At 45.6% G+C, this 17484-nt stretch overlaps 6 protein-coding genes across 6 annotated transcripts; 3 read left to right on the top strand and 3 right to left on the bottom strand.

The window, feature by feature from the left end:
* Positions 1-4101: 4101 nt before the first annotated feature.
* On the bottom strand, positions 4102-4561 carry LOC134490736 (histone H2B 5). The gene has a single exon (XM_063293981.1). The coding sequence runs from the start codon at positions 4529-4531 to the stop codon at positions 4151-4153; it is 381 nt and encodes a 126-aa protein (XP_063150051.1). The 5' UTR covers positions 4532-4561; the 3' UTR covers positions 4102-4150.
* Positions 4562-4959: 398 nt separating this feature from the next.
* On the top strand, positions 4960-6180 carry LOC134490733 (histone H2A type 2-C). Its single transcript, XM_063293979.1, has one exon. It carries the CDS (start codon positions 5002-5004, stop codon positions 5389-5391), a length of 390 nt encoding a protein of 129 aa, XP_063150049.1. The 5' UTR covers positions 4960-5001; the 3' UTR covers positions 5392-6180.
* An 88-nt stretch (positions 6181-6268) lies between these two features.
* Positions 6269-15658, top strand: LOC134490734 (uncharacterized). The gene is made up of 2 exons (XM_063293980.1): positions 6269-7258; positions 15259-15658. The coding sequence occupies exons 1-2, from the start codon at positions 6930-6932 to the stop codon at positions 15593-15595; spliced, it is 666 nt and encodes a 221-aa protein (XP_063150050.1). The 5' UTR covers positions 6269-6929; the 3' UTR covers positions 15596-15658.
* On the bottom strand, positions 13027-13588 carry LOC134490732 (histone H2A type 2-C-like). The gene has a single exon (XM_063293978.1). It carries the CDS (start codon positions 13536-13538, stop codon positions 13155-13157), a length of 384 nt encoding a protein of 127 aa, XP_063150048.1. The 5' UTR covers positions 13539-13588; the 3' UTR covers positions 13027-13154.
* Positions 15659-15829: 171 nt separating the features above from the next.
* Positions 15830-16335, bottom strand: LOC134490731 (histone H2A type 2-B). The gene has a single exon (XM_063293977.1). It carries the CDS (start codon positions 16319-16321, stop codon positions 15932-15934), a length of 390 nt encoding a protein of 129 aa, XP_063150047.1. The 5' UTR covers positions 16322-16335; the 3' UTR covers positions 15830-15931.
* Positions 16336-16685: 350 nt separating this feature from the next.
* Positions 16686-17160, top strand: LOC134490730 (histone H2B 5). The gene has a single exon (XM_063293976.1). The coding sequence runs from the start codon at positions 16731-16733 to the stop codon at positions 17109-17111; it is 381 nt and encodes a 126-aa protein (XP_063150046.1). The 5' UTR covers positions 16686-16730; the 3' UTR covers positions 17112-17160.
* The last annotated feature ends 324 nt before the right edge of the window (positions 17161-17484 follow it).

Here is a 17484-nt window from a genome sequence, read left to right as displayed (position 1 = left end):
AAAACCACAGGAAAACGTGCTCTGTGCTGGGGAACAACGAAGTTATATTGTCTGGTTCCCGACCAGAAAGAAACCTTGCTTGAAGAGGCGGTTACTAGTAGCCGCTAAGCCTATCCCGCCATAGGTTCCTGCGGCTCAAATTTATCCAATGAGAAAGGGAAATAGTTCGAAAATACCAATGACAAAGCACCGTTTGACACTGAAAATGCTGGCGCCTTTTTTTTTCTTATTCTACGTATGCTGAAATCCCTTGTTGCTCAAGTGTCGAGTTGAATAATTAAATTCTGTCTACTTCTGTAAAAGAGAAATTACTGGTTTTTTGGGGGGCGGGGGGAGGTAAGGATATGCCTTCGCATAAGAGGGACCGATCAGGTCCAAAATTGCCACAAACTTAACCGTGTGAAAATTGATACAAAACTTGATCGGAATCCTCCTCCCGTTGCCTTTCCTATGAGCCACTTTGTAACAAAAAAAATTGCAAGTCGGCCAAAAGAAAACGAAAATAATTCTTTGAAAAAGGAAATGCGGTTGTTTCGGTAACACTGTAAATAAAGCGAAAGGAGAATGGGAACGTATGGTCTGAAGTTGGTTCGTGTCATATTTAATTCAAAAATTATTTTGCATACCACTCAGAATTATAGATGGTCTATCTATGATGAGTCACAGAAACCGTCTTAACTATGGCTAGGCTGGTGTGGAGCTTTTGATTTTGAATGTTTCATTGCAATGAATTCAGGACTTAATGTGCTTTAGAATGAGCTGGAGGTGCTAGACTTCTATTGTTTAATCCAGGTATTCAGTACTGAACCTGGTTCTCTCTCTGGTCTGAATGCTGGATCATGACACAGCCCCCTAAATGCAGTCATAAGCACTCTCACCCGCTGCAGAGAGCTAGGAATAAGTTTTGGAATGAAGAGCTAAGATTGAAATGTGGTTTAAAATTAATTGGATACTTCTTAAGCCAATCCATTTTCCCAAGCTGTAACAAGGAAGAAGTATGCAGACGCAAGACACAGAGACACATTTTTTTTAATTCCTTATGCCACTCTAGATGGCACATTACTAATGTTGTTTATTCGTTCAGTCTCTTCAGACTGTTCGTGACTTCATGGACCAGCCCACGCCAGAGCTTCCTGTCGGTCGTCAACACCAGCTCCCCCAGGGACGAGTCCGTCACCTCTAGAATATCATCCATCCACCTTGCCCTTGGTCGGCCCCTCTTCCTTTTGCCCTCCACTCTCCCTAGCATCAGCATCTTCTCCAGTGTATCCTGTCTTCTCATTATGTGGCCAAAGTATTTCAGTGTTGCCTTTAATATCATTCCCTCAAGTGAGCAGTCTGGCTTTATTTCCTGGAGGATGGACTGGTTTGATCTTCTTGCAGTCTAAGGCACTCTCAGAGTTTTCCTCCAACACCACAGTTCCAAAGCATCGATCTTCCTTCTCTCAGCCTCCCTTATGGTCCAGCTCTCGCAGCCATATGTTACTACAGGGAACACCATTGCTTTAACTATGCGGGCCTTTGTTGTCAGTGTGATGTCTCTGCTCTTAACTATTTTATCGAGATTTGTTGTTGCTCTTCTCCCAAGGATTAAGCGTCTTCTGATTTCCTGACTGCAGTCAGCATCTGCAGTAATCTTTGCACCTAGGAATACAAAGTCTTTCACTGCTTCTACATTTTCTCCCTCTATTTGCCAGTTATCAATCAAGTTGGTTGCCATAATCTTGGTTTTTTTGAGGTTTAGCTGCAAGCCAGCTTTTGCACTTTCTTCTTTCACCTTCATCATAAGGCTCCTCAGTTCCTCTTCGCTTTCAGCCATCAAAGTGGTATCATCTGCATATCTGAGATTGTTAATGTTTCTTCCAGCGATTTTAACTCCAGCCTTGGATTCCTCAAGCCCAGCATGTCGCATGATGTGTTCTGCGTACAAGTTGAATAGGTAGGGTGAGAGTATACAGCCCTGCCGTACTCCTTTCCCAATCTTAAACCAGTCTGTTGTTCCGTGGTCTGTTCTTACCGTTGCTACTTGATTATACATTACTAATGAGAACTAGCTTAATTCAAAGTGTCTAAATGCAGAATTTCATTTTCAGCCCCATCCTATTTTTAAGGCCAATGCTGCTTGGAAGCGGAGAATTTTTATTTTGGTTATTATCTATCAAGGAACCTGGCAGGTTCTGAGAGAAGAAAGCAAATGTAGCAGATCTAATGCAGCAAACTGGCTTTTGGGTTACTTGAATATTAGTAATGTAGGTCTTCAAACCACAGGATCCTACATTTTAGGAAGATCATTTATGCTACTGGAAGCTGGGACCTTAACTTCTGAAGCATCATTCCCTCCAACACACTAGGCCAAACCACCCAACTTGGTTTGATTGGCCTACTATGAAGAATACCATATAACATTATCTACAACTTTATTAGCACTTTTTCCTAGTCTCAGGACATGGCTTTATCCCAGCATATAATAAAGTGTAAATTTGAATGCTTGAAACTTATTACATTTTATATTAAGATTAATATCATGGCAAAGCAGAGATTCCATGGTTTCTACAGCAGTCACCACTGTATTTGTACTTTACTTTCTAGCTAGCCTGTTAGAGACCAAAATATATTGGAATTAATGACGTGCAGTCAAATAAATGGGAAAAAAGCATGCTTCAAGATGCGGCTGATTTTTTGGAAAGCTTCAGAGACCTGGATGTTTCCCTGGGCATGAAGGTCAGGAAGTTAGTTGGAGCATGTGATGTTATTGATTTATTGATTGGGTTTTGTTTCCTGTTGCCATTATAGGTTTTTTATATTGATGTCTATTTTGTATTTCATGTGGTGTTAGCCACCCAAAGTTGCTATGGTGAGATGAGAGGAGGCATATAAAGCAAACGAATAAATTACCCTTTTTCTCCTGAATTGACCATAACCTCATGCCCCCATCACTGCAACATGCTTGGGCTATGATTAAATTAAAAGAAGGCTAAACTAATAACAGATCAGCAACCAGCCTTAGAACTGACAATGCAGATACTAGAATAGTGGATAGATTCTGCCTTTTAGGATTGTCTATCAACAATAAAGAAACTAATAATCAAGAAATATGCCTCAGGCTAGCATTTGATAGCCTTGGAAATAAATACTCAGATGCCATGATGTATCTATAACTACAAAATCAGAATCATGCAGGCAATGGTTTTCCTCTTGATACTCTAAACTGGGCTTTGAAGAAGCAGGATAGAAAGATTATTGATGCTTTGGAACTTTGATGAGAAGACTCCTCAGAATGCAATGGATAGCCAAGAAAACAAATTGATCACAGAATAAATTAATCCAGAATTCTTTGAGGTACAAACATCCAGGCTCAAACTACCACATTTTGGACACATTATGCAAAGACTTAAGTCTCTGGAGAAGTCCATAATGCTGGGGAAGGGAAGGGAAGAGGACAACCAGCAGCAAGGTGGATAACTCAATTACAGCCGTGTTGGGTACCCAGTGGAAGACTTGAAGGACCAGGATGGGAGAGATCACCCCGGAGCCCTATCTATGGGGATGCTGAGAAAAAACATGGACTTTATGGCACATAATCAAACCACAGTGAGCTCCTGAGAAGTACAACAAACAAATTTAACAAATGAAATATGGAGGAATGTTTTTCCCCCCTCCTGAGTCTTTATAAATATTTATTTATTGAGTTTATGTCACCAACTCCATACAGGCTTACACAGGGGTAGAAAAACTCATCAACTGTCGGATCAGATCCAGAAGCCAGGCTATCAACTCTATGAAACCTTTCCGACTGTTATTTGCATTTCAATTCACCAGAAGCTAATCTGCTTAAAAAAATTAAGTACCTTGAGATGTCAGGCTAAACACTCCTGTGCTGTACAGCTTTGCTCCTTGACAGTTTAACCTGTTCTGTGCTGTAGTACATAAACTACTCCCCTTAAACATCTCCCATGATCTTTTTTTCTTGAAAAGGAAACCCCATCCTTGGATATATTGCTAAGAATTAAAAGCAGGGTCTGGCAATCCCAAGTTTCATGCCTCTTTAATTTAGCACGGCTGTATCAAAGCAGCGACTTAAGCTCTTTCGCGAGAAAGTGGATGGCTCTGAAAAGAGCCTTTGGGTTCTGGGTCGCCTCGCGCCGCCGCCTCACTTGGAGCTGGTGTACTTGGTGACCGCCTTGGTGCCTTCCGACACGGCGTGCTTGGCCAGCTCCCCGGGCAGCAGGAGGCGCACGGCCGTCTGGATCTCCCGCGAAGTGATGGTCGAGCGCTTGTTGTAGTGGGCCAGGCGGGACGCCTCCCCCGCGATGCGCTCGAAGATGTCGTTCACGAACGAGTTCATGATGCTCATGGCCTTGGACGAGATGCCGGTGTCGGGGTGCACCTGCTTCAGCACCTTGTACACGTAGATCGAGTAGCTCTCCTTCCGGCTCTTGCGCCGCTTCTTGTCGCCCTTCTTCTGGGTCTTCGTCACCGCTTTCTTCGAGCCCTTTTTGGGCGCGGGGGCGGACTTCGCCGGCTCAGGCATTCTGGATAAAGCACGTTCTGGTAAATGTTAACAGGACCAGCAACTAAAGCAGCCGCCTTCCAGCAGAAAAACTACCTACCTACACAGCGTACTTCAAAAAGAGCGAAACAAGTTGAGCTTCCGTCCTCCCAATATTTAAAGGCCTCCTATGCAAATAAGGGGAGCTGGACTCCCATGTTCTTATTGGCTGATGTAGCTCCTGCATCACTTTCGCTGCGCGCGCAGATGCAAATTATAGGGCTACGATACTATGGTTCCTATTGGAAGGAGCCGATTTCTATTCTTTCGATTGGTTATGTTGGCAAACCTGTGTTCCTATTGGCTAAGAAAGCCTGGTGTCTGGACAGCCAATCAAACAGTGCAGTTTCAGACATTAGGAAGGCATAAAAGGCCCCCAGTTCGCTCATTTCTAATCACTGCCGATTTGTGTTAGGCGTTTCGTGTGTTGTAGCAGCCTCAGGAGCGACGTCATGTCTGGCCGCGGCAAGCAGGGAGGCAAGGCGAGAGCCAAGGCCAAGTCTCGTTCTTCGCGAGCCGGACTCCAGTTCCCGGTCGGCCGCGTGCACCGCCTGCTGCGCAAGGGCAACTACGCCGAGCGGGTGGGCGCCGGCGCTCCCGTCTACCTGGCGGCCGTCCTGGAGTATCTCACGGCGGAAATCCTGGAGTTGGCCGGCAACGCTGCCCGCGACAACAAGAAGACCCGCATCATCCCCCGCCACCTGCAGCTGGCCATCCGCAACGACGAGGAGCTCAACAAGCTCCTGGGCAAAGTGACGATCGCCCAGGGGGGCGTGTTGCCCAACATCCAGGCCGTCCTCTTGCCCAAGAAGACGGAGAGCCACAAAGCGAAAGGAAAATAGAAGCTGCTCCGGAGAAAATATTATTGAATTTTAAAACCCAAAGGCTCTTTTCAGAGCCACCTACAATTTCAAGTAAGGAGCTGAGTCTGGGGTCTCGAATTGGTGAATTCAGTGTGTCCGTTGCCAGATCCAGAAGCACCTCCCAGTGGCTGGCGCTTTCCTAGCCCAGGCAATTACTTGGCTCGAGACGTGCTCGCGAGTGTTCTCACTTTATTTAGAACAGATTTAGGGAAAAATACGGTTAGTTTCCAGAAGGCTTCAGCTGGTACATTTCAAACATCCACTGCCTAGCTAGTATAAACGATAGCGAGGGGAGGAGGTAATACCTTAGCCAATCGCCGCGTCCGGCAGGAGTTTTCAAACCCGTGTTCCTGCCGCGACTTTCTTTTACGAAAATTCGCTGAACCATATATTCTTTGATCTACAATAACTCACAAAAGGAAGCTTAGCTGCGGAACCCCTTTTCTTCAGTATTAAATCCATTTAGAGATATAGGTGAAACTGCTGTTGAGACAAAGTTTATAATCTCTCGGATTTAGACGACCGAGTTCGTCATTAGCTCCTAATGCAGTTTTATGCTTCAGTAAAAGAAGAATGGAGCCCTTCTTGGAGAGCCCGACCTGCGTTTTGCCTTCATGGGCGCGTCCATGCAGATCGTGGGAACAACGCGGAAGTAATTTGTGGTTGTCTTCTTTCCAGTCTATATCCCTAGGCTTATGTTCAATTAACTGGGAGTAAACCATTCCTTTCTGTGGGATATCCATATATTAAAAAGTTCATCTGCCCAAAGAGGCCTCTTGAAATTTCAGCAGTCAACCTGTATTGTGAACTTAATGCATTTGAAACGCACAATGGGTTTTATGACATAGGCGTTTATTAGATTCAATGTTCACTTTCCGTATAGGAGCTCAATACACAAAAAACGCAGGCGAGCATACAGTGTTCCCCCCTCCGTTTTTCCCTACAACAACCCTTTGAGGTAGGTTGGGCTGCGCTGACCAAATCACCTATAAATTTCTGTGGCTGAGGGATTAGAACCTGGGTCTCCTTGATGCCCTCACACTGGCTGTCATCCATAGTTGCTAAACATTTTCACCCGTCCAAAATTAGAACACTTTGCAAATTATATTCACGCTAAGTGGATGAATATACAGAAAGTATTTTGGAGGCTTTTAAATCTGGGTTGCAAAAATATGGATAACTACCAGGTTGCAGCAAAGAGAAACCAACAACTCCAGATCGGTGGTCCGGATTTTTGCAGCGCAGAGAGGGAGCTTCTACCTGCAAGATATTGTCTGTGAGAACAGCATTTACCCTGAGCTGAAAGAATTTGAATGTCCTGCTGCTGACTATCCACTGGAGTGCAAAAGAGGGAAGAGGTGGAAGACTAGAAACATTGTAGCCAATCCCTTCCAAGCCCGGGAAATTCAAACGTCCTCAGCCAATCAAGAGAGGAGGACTCCGGTATAAATGCTCTGCCTTCAGAGGCTACCTCCGTTTACACGTTTCAACTCCAGTGGGGTCCGTCGCTCTGAACTATGGCCCGTACTAAGCAGACCGCTCGAAAGTCTACTGGAGGAAAAGCTCCCCGCAAGCAGTTGGCTACCAAGGCTGCTCGCAAAAGCGCCCCAGCCACCGGTGGGGTGAAAAAGCCTCATCGTTACCGCCCCGGCACCGTCGCCTTAAGAGAGATTCGTCGCTACCAGAAATCGACCGAGCTGCTCATCCGTAAGCTCCCCTTCCAGCGCCTGGTCCGAGAAATCGCCCAAGATTTCAAGACCGATCTCCGTTTCCAGAGCTCCGCTGTTATGGCCCTGCAGGAAGCCAGCGAGGCTTACCTCGTTGGGCTCTTCGAAGACACCAATCTGTGCGCCATCCACGCCAAGAGAGTGACCATTATGCCGAAAGACATCCAGCTGGCGCGCCGCATCCGCGGAGAGAGGGCTTAGGCCTCCACTCGCCGGCAAGTTCGGCGAGCGCGACAAAGCAATCAAAAGGCTCTTTTAAGGGCCACCCACGTAACTCAGGAAAAGGGCTGCCGCTTCGCTTCCCCTCCTTTTGAAAAGAGCTACCCGCCTAGTAGCGTGCACGTGCAACTACGTCAGGAGGGGGTTGTACTTTCCTTGCTAAGGGCTATAGTACCACTGCTGTTACAGCGGCCCGGGCTCTAGAATTTGAATTTGCAGATATATATTCAACGTAGCTAGGGATTCTGGTTATGGGATCCTGTTTATGCACAGTGACCATTTAAGTGGCGTAGTGCATTGTCAACACCACAATCCCAAGTTTTCATAACTGGGTTATGAAAAGGGGCCCACTGTGGGTATGTCCTTTTTTTTTTTTAAAGGAACAGCATTTTCCTGATTTTAAGAGTCAATGAAACATGTCTAAAAAAACCTGGTTAAAGGCTCATGTGAAATGTCTGCATTTTATCCAGGACCTGGGGCATTAGCTTGGCTGTAAAAATAAATTACGTGAATTCTGCAGATTCATGTCGATACCCAATTCTTTAAGGAACCCAGCTGTTATTTTACAGCAACCTTTCCCAACCTTTTGATCCTGGAGGAACCCCAGGCCTGGGGGAACCCCTGCACATTCTGGCTCAAATGTAGGCCAGAAGTTGCAAAATTATTATATTTGTTTCATGGGTAGGCCTGTAGATATGCCTTAACAGTGTTCTTAAAAATAAAGAATGAAACCTCTTTAGTGTCAAGTTGCCTGAATTTGAAATAATTTTTTAAAGAAATCATGATCTCCTGGGGAACCTGAGTGACCTCTCGAAGAACCCCAGGCTTCCATGGAACCCTGGTGGAGAAACCATTTTGCGGGAATACCCAGGGATTCATTCTCGGAGGATACTGTCTGGGGTGGGCTGCATATTCTGTAACTAGCAGGGAGAAAAGCCTAGTGGATGTCAGTAAGGCCTGCATCTCAGTAATCATGTAGTGTATATGACCGTGCTACAGTGCTTTAACACATTTCTCCACTGCCGATCTCAGCAACTGACTTTACTTCTCTCGTACAGCTTTGTAAAGATTTTAATATTAAGTCCCATATTTCAACAGCGTTCTTCGATAGACCAGTCGCAGCTAGTTTGTTTGCAGGGAATGTGTTTCAACTGGCTTCTGCTAGAGTTGGGCAGTCTCACCGAGACAGAAGGTACTGTTTGCATTTTGGATGCATGTGCTCAGCCTGTTCAGAGGGCTACTGTGGGAGATTTGCCTCTGCCCAAAATGGCTGCTCTGGTGGGCAAAACCAGTTGATTAAAAACATACATTCATAGGAACTACTATTCCAGGATGATCTCTGCCATATCTGTAGAACCTTTGTGGGACCCAAAGTTTTGGGGTGTGATGCTTTTCCTTGCAGAATGTCTGCTTCTTTTTATTAAAATGATTTTTTTAAAAAAAAAATTAGGTTACTCTGATTATGGAGCATTATGGAAGTGATTTGAATCCATGGGCCCCAGAATGCTTACCCCAGACACACGGTTTGTCATATCAAAAATCCATCTCTTCCAGTATTTGTTCAACAGAGATCAATAAGCTGCTGCTGCTTAGCTCAAAAGCAGACAGTGTGGAGACTGACATCCTTGTTTCTACAGTACTATTCTGTCTATGTTGGCTGCACTTAACAGCCGTGACTGAAAAATATTGGCAGATTGGCAGTCTACCCTTAATGAATTTGTTGGAAAGCTGGCTTGCTTGTAGAAGCACCTGCTGTTTGTTGACGGACTTTGTGGCTCTCATAAAAAACCAGGAGATTCTGCAGGTTAGGCAGGATTTGGAGTCATCTCTGAGCTTTTTGATGCCGCTTTCGCACCTGAAGGATGAGAACACCTTTGGGATGGTTTCTTTTTTCCCCTCGCTCCTTCAGAAGACCGGAGCGTTTCAGCACATGGAGAAGCTGCTTGAAAGAAATAGGAGATACTCTCAACCGCTTCTTCCATCCTCCTTTGGGAGTGTTGCATTTTATGCATGAGTTCAAATAACTAGAAAACCAAAGACATTCCATTAGAGAAATTCTATATAACACAGATCTGTAAGGGACTCCATAATTACAGGCTAGGACATGATTACTGTTTTGAAAGGAAATTTAAATGGGAAATGCTGCCAGACCAGCTTTTCGGTATATTTGGAAATGTGTGCCTTTCACTCCCAAACACTCCTGTCCATACACAAAGTGACACAAATTTAATACATCTCCTTAGTTATTCCTACTGTCTCATGTCTGTCCTAGAAAATTACTGGTGCTTGTCTTCAGCAGACATTTCTGAGGCATTGTTCATGATCTGTCATTGCTTTGGGGAAAGGCAGAGAGAGAGAGACAGAGCTTACTTCACATTCTGTTCGTCTCCAGGGGCTCTCCAAAACAATACTGCAGGAGATTACTGTTGTGGAAAATTCAGAAGTCCAGAGCGCAATGCTGAGAAGAAAGAGGAACCCCAAGCAAAGGAAAGATTTTTGTAGGAGTTGAGGTCTGCAAGGCAGGAAATCCTACTTTGATTTGCTGGCTGGTTTGGGGAAGATAGGCAGATCCTCGTCAGTGTACCCACTGTTAGGACAAATAGCCCTTTCAGCAGCTGAGCTGAGCAAGGCCACTGTTAAAGGAGATGGAATGCTGAGGTCATCAGTTGATGGAAGATAGAAGGTTGGGGTGTCTCACCTCCTTACTATGTTGCAACTCCCTTGTAAGGGCTGCCCTCAGGCTGTACTGTGAGCTGGTGAGGCCTCTGTTCTTTGGTTCAGATGGGACTGCAGGGGGCTTTGTCTGGGGCAGGGAGGGTCAATTTGAGTCTGGTAGGATTAGGCAAAGAGAGGAGCTGGCTTGACCCTGGGCTTGTCCAAACGAAAGAAAAAGGGTGCGGCCTCCATTTTGTTTGATCTACTCCAGCGTTTCTCAACCTTGGCCACTTTAAGATGTGTGGACTTCAACTCCCAGGATTCCCCAGCCAGCCATGCCAGCTGAGGAATCCTGGGAGTTGAAGTCCACACATCTTAAAGTGGCCAAGGTTGAGGAACACTTATCTATTTATTCAATTTATATCATCACCCATCTCAAATTCCTGACTATTTTCTCTGCCACAAATCTCTGCAACCCAGACTCTAAACATTAATTTACAAATTAGGTCAGAAATGATTCACTTCCTTTTACTCCACATGTTGTGCAAGCCTGGATTTTCCCAAGGCTTAGTCTGAGGGCTGTTTCTGGATGTCTGGGAAAGAAGGATCAAACTTGTGTTGCCCAGTCCAGTCATACTGCATCCTATTAATAGCTGCAATGAACTGACTTACCATCCATCACTCCTAATTCATTTCACTAAACTGGAAAGAAGCTTGGCATACACAAGAGCAAATTTGAGAGCGCAAGACCTCAATTCAGTTTTGATAATCAAATTTCTTGGCTCAGAATTCTTTAATCCTGAAAGCATAATCCACCAAGACAGTAAGTAACTTTATGACCAATCCTCACATTTACGACCTTTGTCTTTAAAGCAAAGGAAAACTGAAGTAAGATCATAAACACAGGTGTGGTTTCACTTAGTGACCACTTTGCTGAATGACTTGCTGGTCCCAATTGTGGTCACTAAATGACTTCCTGCATTTTCATCTGATAAATGGCGGTGGGGAGGGTGCTCAGTAGTTAACAAAATTTGATTGGACTTATTTTGCCTACCAAGACATTCTATTCTATAGATGGCCTTGCAGGCAAATATGATCCCCTCTTAGCTGATCTTTGCAAACTTATTTTATATTTTCCATACCCATCTTCCAAAGTACTTTTCGACACTTAAAAGCTTCTCCAAGATAGTACACAAAAATGCACATAAATATAATATGCTACTATAAAAAAAATAACTGTTCTCAAGAACTGATGAAGACAGCTCTGATTATCTGAATTCCCAGAGGGCAGGGCTCCAGGAGATATACTATACATACCTCTCCATTCTCTGACTTTTCTCCACAACCATCCCCTCTTTAGGAAAATGGGACTAAGTGTAGTAACTGGCTTTCGGTCCATTTTCCTGGTGACCTTCCATGGCTAGGTATGGAGATACCTGCTCCATGTTTATGCTGGAAACCAAATTGTCTGATGGGAGGTAAGCCTTTTCTAGTGAATTAGGCAGTTGACTAATTTGACTCAGTCCCATTAGACCATGTCAACACAATCCTCAGACAGCTCCAAAGATAGGTTTAAGCTGGGGACAATGTGACTTGTGCACTCCCAGGAGTGCAGTTATGGTGCCTTCCAACCTTACCCCAGTCTGCCTGACTGCTTTAATGTGAAAGAAAAATCCCACTGCAGACCAATTATTACAGGGGAAAAAACAACAACCCTTCCACATTAGCTTTGGAACTTTTTTTCTTCAATGATCTCCAAATCTTCATCCCTGTTCAAAGTTGGGGTGTTGAAGATCCATTCAAAGCCATGGGCTTGGAGGAAATACAGCTCTAAAGACAGCAGATTCACGTGACAATCTGATTTGATTCCTGCAGCTAAAAAAAACCACAGGGATCTCACCAATGTAGGAGGGGAAGAACCCCTTGGGGGATTTTTGGTGGTTGTTTTTCAGCTCAGTTCCTTTGCTACAAGAAAGGTCCACCTCAGCCTGATGATAAAAAAAATGAAGACGCCCACTTTTACTTTCCCCCATTGAGAATAGCCACCACTCTTGTTTTTCTGAGCCCTGGGAGAGCAGCTTTGGGGAAATACAGAATAATTAACTGAAGGATGATTTTGTTTTTGCCTTCTGGTTTGAACTGTATGTATGCCTGATCTTGTTGAATATACATGTCGCTCCCACATTATGGGCACAAATTTCCAGACATTTGGGGCATATTAGTGTAAGTAAAGTTTACTGTTGTAACCACAGATTATAACATAGGAATGCAATAAAATAATAAAATAGTGAAATTATAAAAGCATCAGACAAAAAGGTTCCAACAAAATAGAGCCAAAGCTACAACTTAAACATTTCTTCCTAGGTTTAAACAAGAGCAGAACAAAAGTAGCAACTTGGTTGCTAACAGTTGGAAACACATCTACAAGATAAATCAGTTTTTCAAGGTCAGAGCCCTTGAGCTCATCTGCCATTAATAATTTGGCCCTGATCTCTATGGGGCAGTGACTGGTAATGCTGTCTCCAGTTACTGAAACCTCCAGCATGATGCAGACCTTCACCCCCACTGTGCCTAAACCCTCCCCAACCTTGAGATAACATTAAATCTACTGCAGAAGGTCCAACCGACTGTTTAATAAGAATCAGCTCCACCTGACAGCATTAAACCCCTGGGTGATCCAAGTTCAAGTCTGCACTCAGCCATGGAAGCTCAGGGCAGGATTTTGGATCAGGAGTTCCCCTCTATCTCTCAGCCCCATCTAGCCAAGAGTTGTTAGGAAAGAAAAATGGGGAAGAGCTACGATGCAGGCAGGTTAGAGCTCCCACAGCAGGGTTTCTCAACCTTGGGCACTCTCAGATGTGTCGACTTCAACTCCCACAATTCCCCAGCCAGCTGAGTTGAAGTCGACACATCTGAAAGTGCCCAGGGACACTTTAAAAAACGACCTTCGCGTTAGTTAAAGGCCGATCGCTGTTGAATTCTTGGCAATTATTCCGAGAGTAAAAGCAAGCAAACAAAAAATATTATTTCCACGATAAGAGGAAGAGACGGTCAGCTCTTTCCTTAAGGTTGTGGGTGGCTCTAATAAGAGCCTTTGGGTTCAGTTCAACGAGGCACCTGCCCAGCCGGGCAACAGCAGCTTCACTTGCCTTTGTGGCTCTCCGTCTTCTTGGGCAAGAGGACGGCCTGGATGTTGGGCAACACGCCCCCCTGGGCGATCGTCACTTTGCCCAGGAGCTTGTTGAGCTCCTCGTCGTTGCGGATGGCCAGCTGCAGGTGGCGGGGGATGATGCGGGTCTTCTTGTTGTCGCGGGCAGCGTTGCCGGCCAACTCCAGGATTTCCGCCGTGAGATACTCCAGGACGGCCGCCAGGTAGACGGGAGCGCCGGCGCCCACCCGCTCGGCGTAGTTGCCCTTGCGCAGCAGGCGGTGCACGCGGCCGACCGGGAACTGGAGTCCGGCTCGGGAAGAACGAGACTTGGCCTTGGCTCTCGCCTTGCCTCCCTGCTTGCCGCGGCCAGACATTCTGCGGCTCCTTTAAGCAACTCACTTCTCCGCCAAGCACAAACCAACTCCCTGAAGCGAAGCAGAGGGCGAGAGGCATTTTATGCCTGCCTGACCGTTTGAAAGCGGCACTTCTGATTGGCTGGCTGTGACGTCAACGGACCACAGCCAATGCAAAAATGGGTTTCCCAGCAGGACCAATTGAATGAAGAAATATTGCTTTTCCCCCAGTAGGAACGCAGACATCGAGGGCCTCAATTTGCATCTGCGCTTTCGCCGGAGGTGATCTCTAGATGCTCTTCAGCTAATAGGAAAAACTGGAGGCTAAGCGCCATTATTTATACAGCTGTGAAGTTAGAATTGCTGAATGGCTGGAACTACCTTTTCTGGCACGCGACGGAGAGCTGCAGGTTCATGAACAAACTTTATTGTCTCTATAGCATGTAAGATCAGGCCTGGCCAATTTTTTCGCTCTGGAGCAAAAGAATCCTGAACTGGGTGCTGAAACAGTTGCTCTTCTTCACTCTGGAAGAAATTGCCTTCCAAATAGTATATACAAGTTAATGCTTTTGTATACAAGACTCTGCAATGTGTGCATTTATATCTCATTCTCTACTGCTTATTTTTGATCTATAAATCCCAAAATAATCTAAGACAAATATACTTGTTTCTCTCAAGCTATGGTACTAGATAGTATCTGCTCTGTAATTCTTAAGTTGCTACAGGAAATTGTCTCAATCCGCTGCTGGTCAATAGTTTGTCAGATTGTTACCTTATCAGCTGCTTGTCTGAAAAGCTTTTACATCCCGCCTGTGATTTCCTGAAGAGAAACTTAACACAAACAAAACTACTAAGCTTAAAAACAGCTTTAAGGCTCCCAACACGGCTTTTCTGATTCAATCATTTTTATGTTTTTTCATTGCACATACAAGGTATATGTTTCAAAACAAAACAGCCATTTCCAGTGGTCCTTTGGTTCAAGGAGGAAGGCTAAATGCCTGAAATATTGTACTTCGATAAACGTGAAGTAACAGGTTTTGGATATTTTACAGCCTGTGAGATTACTTGGAATATGTGACTTTTGTCATTTAAAAACGCATTCTAGGTTCATGCCTCTCTCTGACCATTTGGGTTTCTATTTTAAAGCTGAAAGCATAAATTCACTGCAATTCTATTCCTGCTTCTGGGCCCTAGATAAACACACAGAGGCTGAAGCAGGGTTTTTTCTTCTTCTTCCAATCTGACAGTGACAAAGCACTTCCTTACTTTTGCAGAGAAAACTACACAGTATCCAAGTTACTGACTCCAGCTCAATTATGAACTTTACTTATTTTTAATGTACAATCTGGCAGGAGATGGAAACAGCCCCAGAAAAGGTTTACAGAATTTCCCGTGTACTGAAATTCATTGCAAATTTGGCATGCTGGTATCCCTAAAAGAGGAGACAAAAGTTGCTTTATGTAGGAGGAATAAGAAAAAGACCATCATAGATCTACAAGACCAGTTTGTATTTCTTGTTTAGAAAAATCTATTAACTATTAGTGACTGCTTAGTCATTTGCTGTTTTGAAATGTGGCTGAGCCTTAGTGGAGAAGGCTTTGTAGCATCGCCCTATCAAATCGTAGCCTAATTGGGCGACTGGGCCGTCGCCTCCCCCCTCGTTTTTATCGCGGCAGTTTCCCTTCTGGTCGGAAATCAACCAATATAAACCTGGGCTAACAGATGAACAGTTTATTCTTAGGTTTCAGGTTTTTCTGCTGGTTGTCATGTCTGGCCGTGGGAAAGGTGGCAAGGGCTTGGGAAAAGGAGGCGCCAAACGGCACCGCAAAGTATTGCGGGATAACATCCAAGGCATTACGAAGCCTGCAATTCGCCGTTTAGCTCGTCGTGGCGGGGTGAAGCGTATCTCCGGCTTGATCTACGAGGAGACTCGCGGGGTGCTCAAGGTCTTTCTGGAAAACGTCATCCGGGATGCCGTGACTTACACCGAGCACGCCAAGAGAAAGACTGTGACCGCCATGGATGTGGTGTACGCTTTGAAGCGCCAAGGCCGCACTCTCTACGGATTTGGAGGCTAGAGCGTTCTGGAAAACTAATTTTAACACAGTAATGACTCAAAAGGCCCTTTTAAGGGCCACCCACTGTCTCAATAGAGAGCTGCACTCGCTGCTGCAAAGCTGCACGTGTGTCCAATGCTTGATGTTCAAGTTACTTTCTTGCCACATTCGGCTACAATGTGTACGTTCATGGAAGAAACACGTTCACTTTAAGGTGCACTGAGATTCTACTTCCGCAGTACTTATACATATATATAAGTCGGGAACACTCAAGCAACAGCTCTTTTTTTGATGGTGTGGGTGGCTCTTAAAAGAGCCTTTTGTGTCTACACAGATGTTACGGGGACAGCAGCAGCTTCATTTGCCTTTAGGCTTGTGGCTCTCGGTCTTCTTGGGAAGTAGGACAGCTTGGATATTGGGCAAGACTCCTCCCTGAGCAATCGTAACGCCTCCCAATAGCTTGTTGAGCTCCTCGTCGTTACGGACGGCCAACTGGAGGTGGCGAGGGATTATTCTAGTTTTCTTGTTATCCCGGGCAGCGTTCCCGGCCAGCTCCAGAATTTCAGCTGTCAGGTACTCCAACACGGCAGCAAGGTAAACCGGGGCTCCAGCACCCACCCGTTCGGCGTAGTTTCCCTTACGGAGAAGGCGGTGAACGCGACCTACGGGGAACTGGAGGCCAGCACGAGACGAGCGGGACTTAGCTTTAGCTCTAGCTTTTCCCCCCTGCTTGCCACGGCCAGACATTGCGACACTGACTCAGCTCAAACACAGAACAAAAAATAAAATAGCAATTAAAGAAAGAGAACAACCGACTCCTTTTATCCCCTCCTCGCGTACGACAGCGCCATTGCTGATTGGTCAAATCTGTTACCAGAATTTTAGAACCAATAAGAATGCAAGCTCTAAAGGCGACCAGTAGGAAGCGCAGATGCAGTTCCTGCCCAATAGAAATCCGGGGATTACAGGACTTTCATTTGCATGTGCGTGCGCAGGAGCGATGATATCGAAGCTTCTTCGGCCAATAGCATCGCGGTACTTTGGATCCTCTCATTTGCATAGGGAGACTATAAATAAAGGGACGCGATCGGTGCCTCTTCGTCAGAATACCTTGTTTTTGTATTTGCCGTGCGCACAAAGAGATCCGTTATCCGGAATGCCTGAGCCGGCGAAGTCCGCCCCCGCGCCCAAAAAGGGCTCGAAGAAAGCGGTGACGAAGACCCAGAAGAAGGGCGACAAGAAGCGGCGCAAGAGCCGGAAGGAGAGCTACTCGATCTACGTGTACAAGGTGCTGAAGCAGGTGCACCCCGACACCGGCATCTCGTCCAAGGCCATGAGCATCATGAACTCGTTCGTGAACGACATCTTCGAGCGCATCGCGGGGGAGGCGTCCCGCCTGGCCCACTACAACAAGCGCTCGACCATCACTTCGCGGGAGATCCAGACGGCCGTGCGCCTCCTGCTGCCCGGGGAGCTGGCCAAGCACGCCGTGTCGGAAGGCACCAAGGCGGTCACCAAGTACACCAGCTCCAAGTGAGGCGGCGGCGCGAGGCGACCCAGAACCCAAAGGCTCTTTTCAGAGCCATCCACTTTCTCGCGAAAGAGCTTGGTCTCAGACGGACCGTGTTTTTACGTGTGAATGTATTTCTTTCCCAACATCGCTGAATGAGATCACATGCAGTGTTTTTATAAGCTACTGTGCTTGTATGTATTCCTGTTAATCCAGTGGTTTTATGTGACATCTTTCCCGTTGTATCAGTGTTTCTCCCCCCCCAAATGAATATTGCACATACACGATTATTTTAACACGCTTTTAGATTAAAGCCGGAGTGCGAGCTTGGTTTTGCTACCGAGTGCCAGCTAATTAGCGCACTTGTAATTCGTATCCCTGTTCTTGGGATGAGAAACGG

The sequence above is a fragment of the Candoia aspera genome, chromosome 2, assembly GCF_035149785.1.
Source record: "Candoia aspera isolate rCanAsp1 chromosome 2, rCanAsp1.hap2, whole genome shotgun sequence".
Classification (NCBI taxonomy): Eukaryota; Metazoa; Chordata; class Lepidosauria; order Squamata; family Boidae; genus Candoia; species Candoia aspera.
This window is presented reverse-complemented; position numbering and strand designations above follow the sequence as displayed.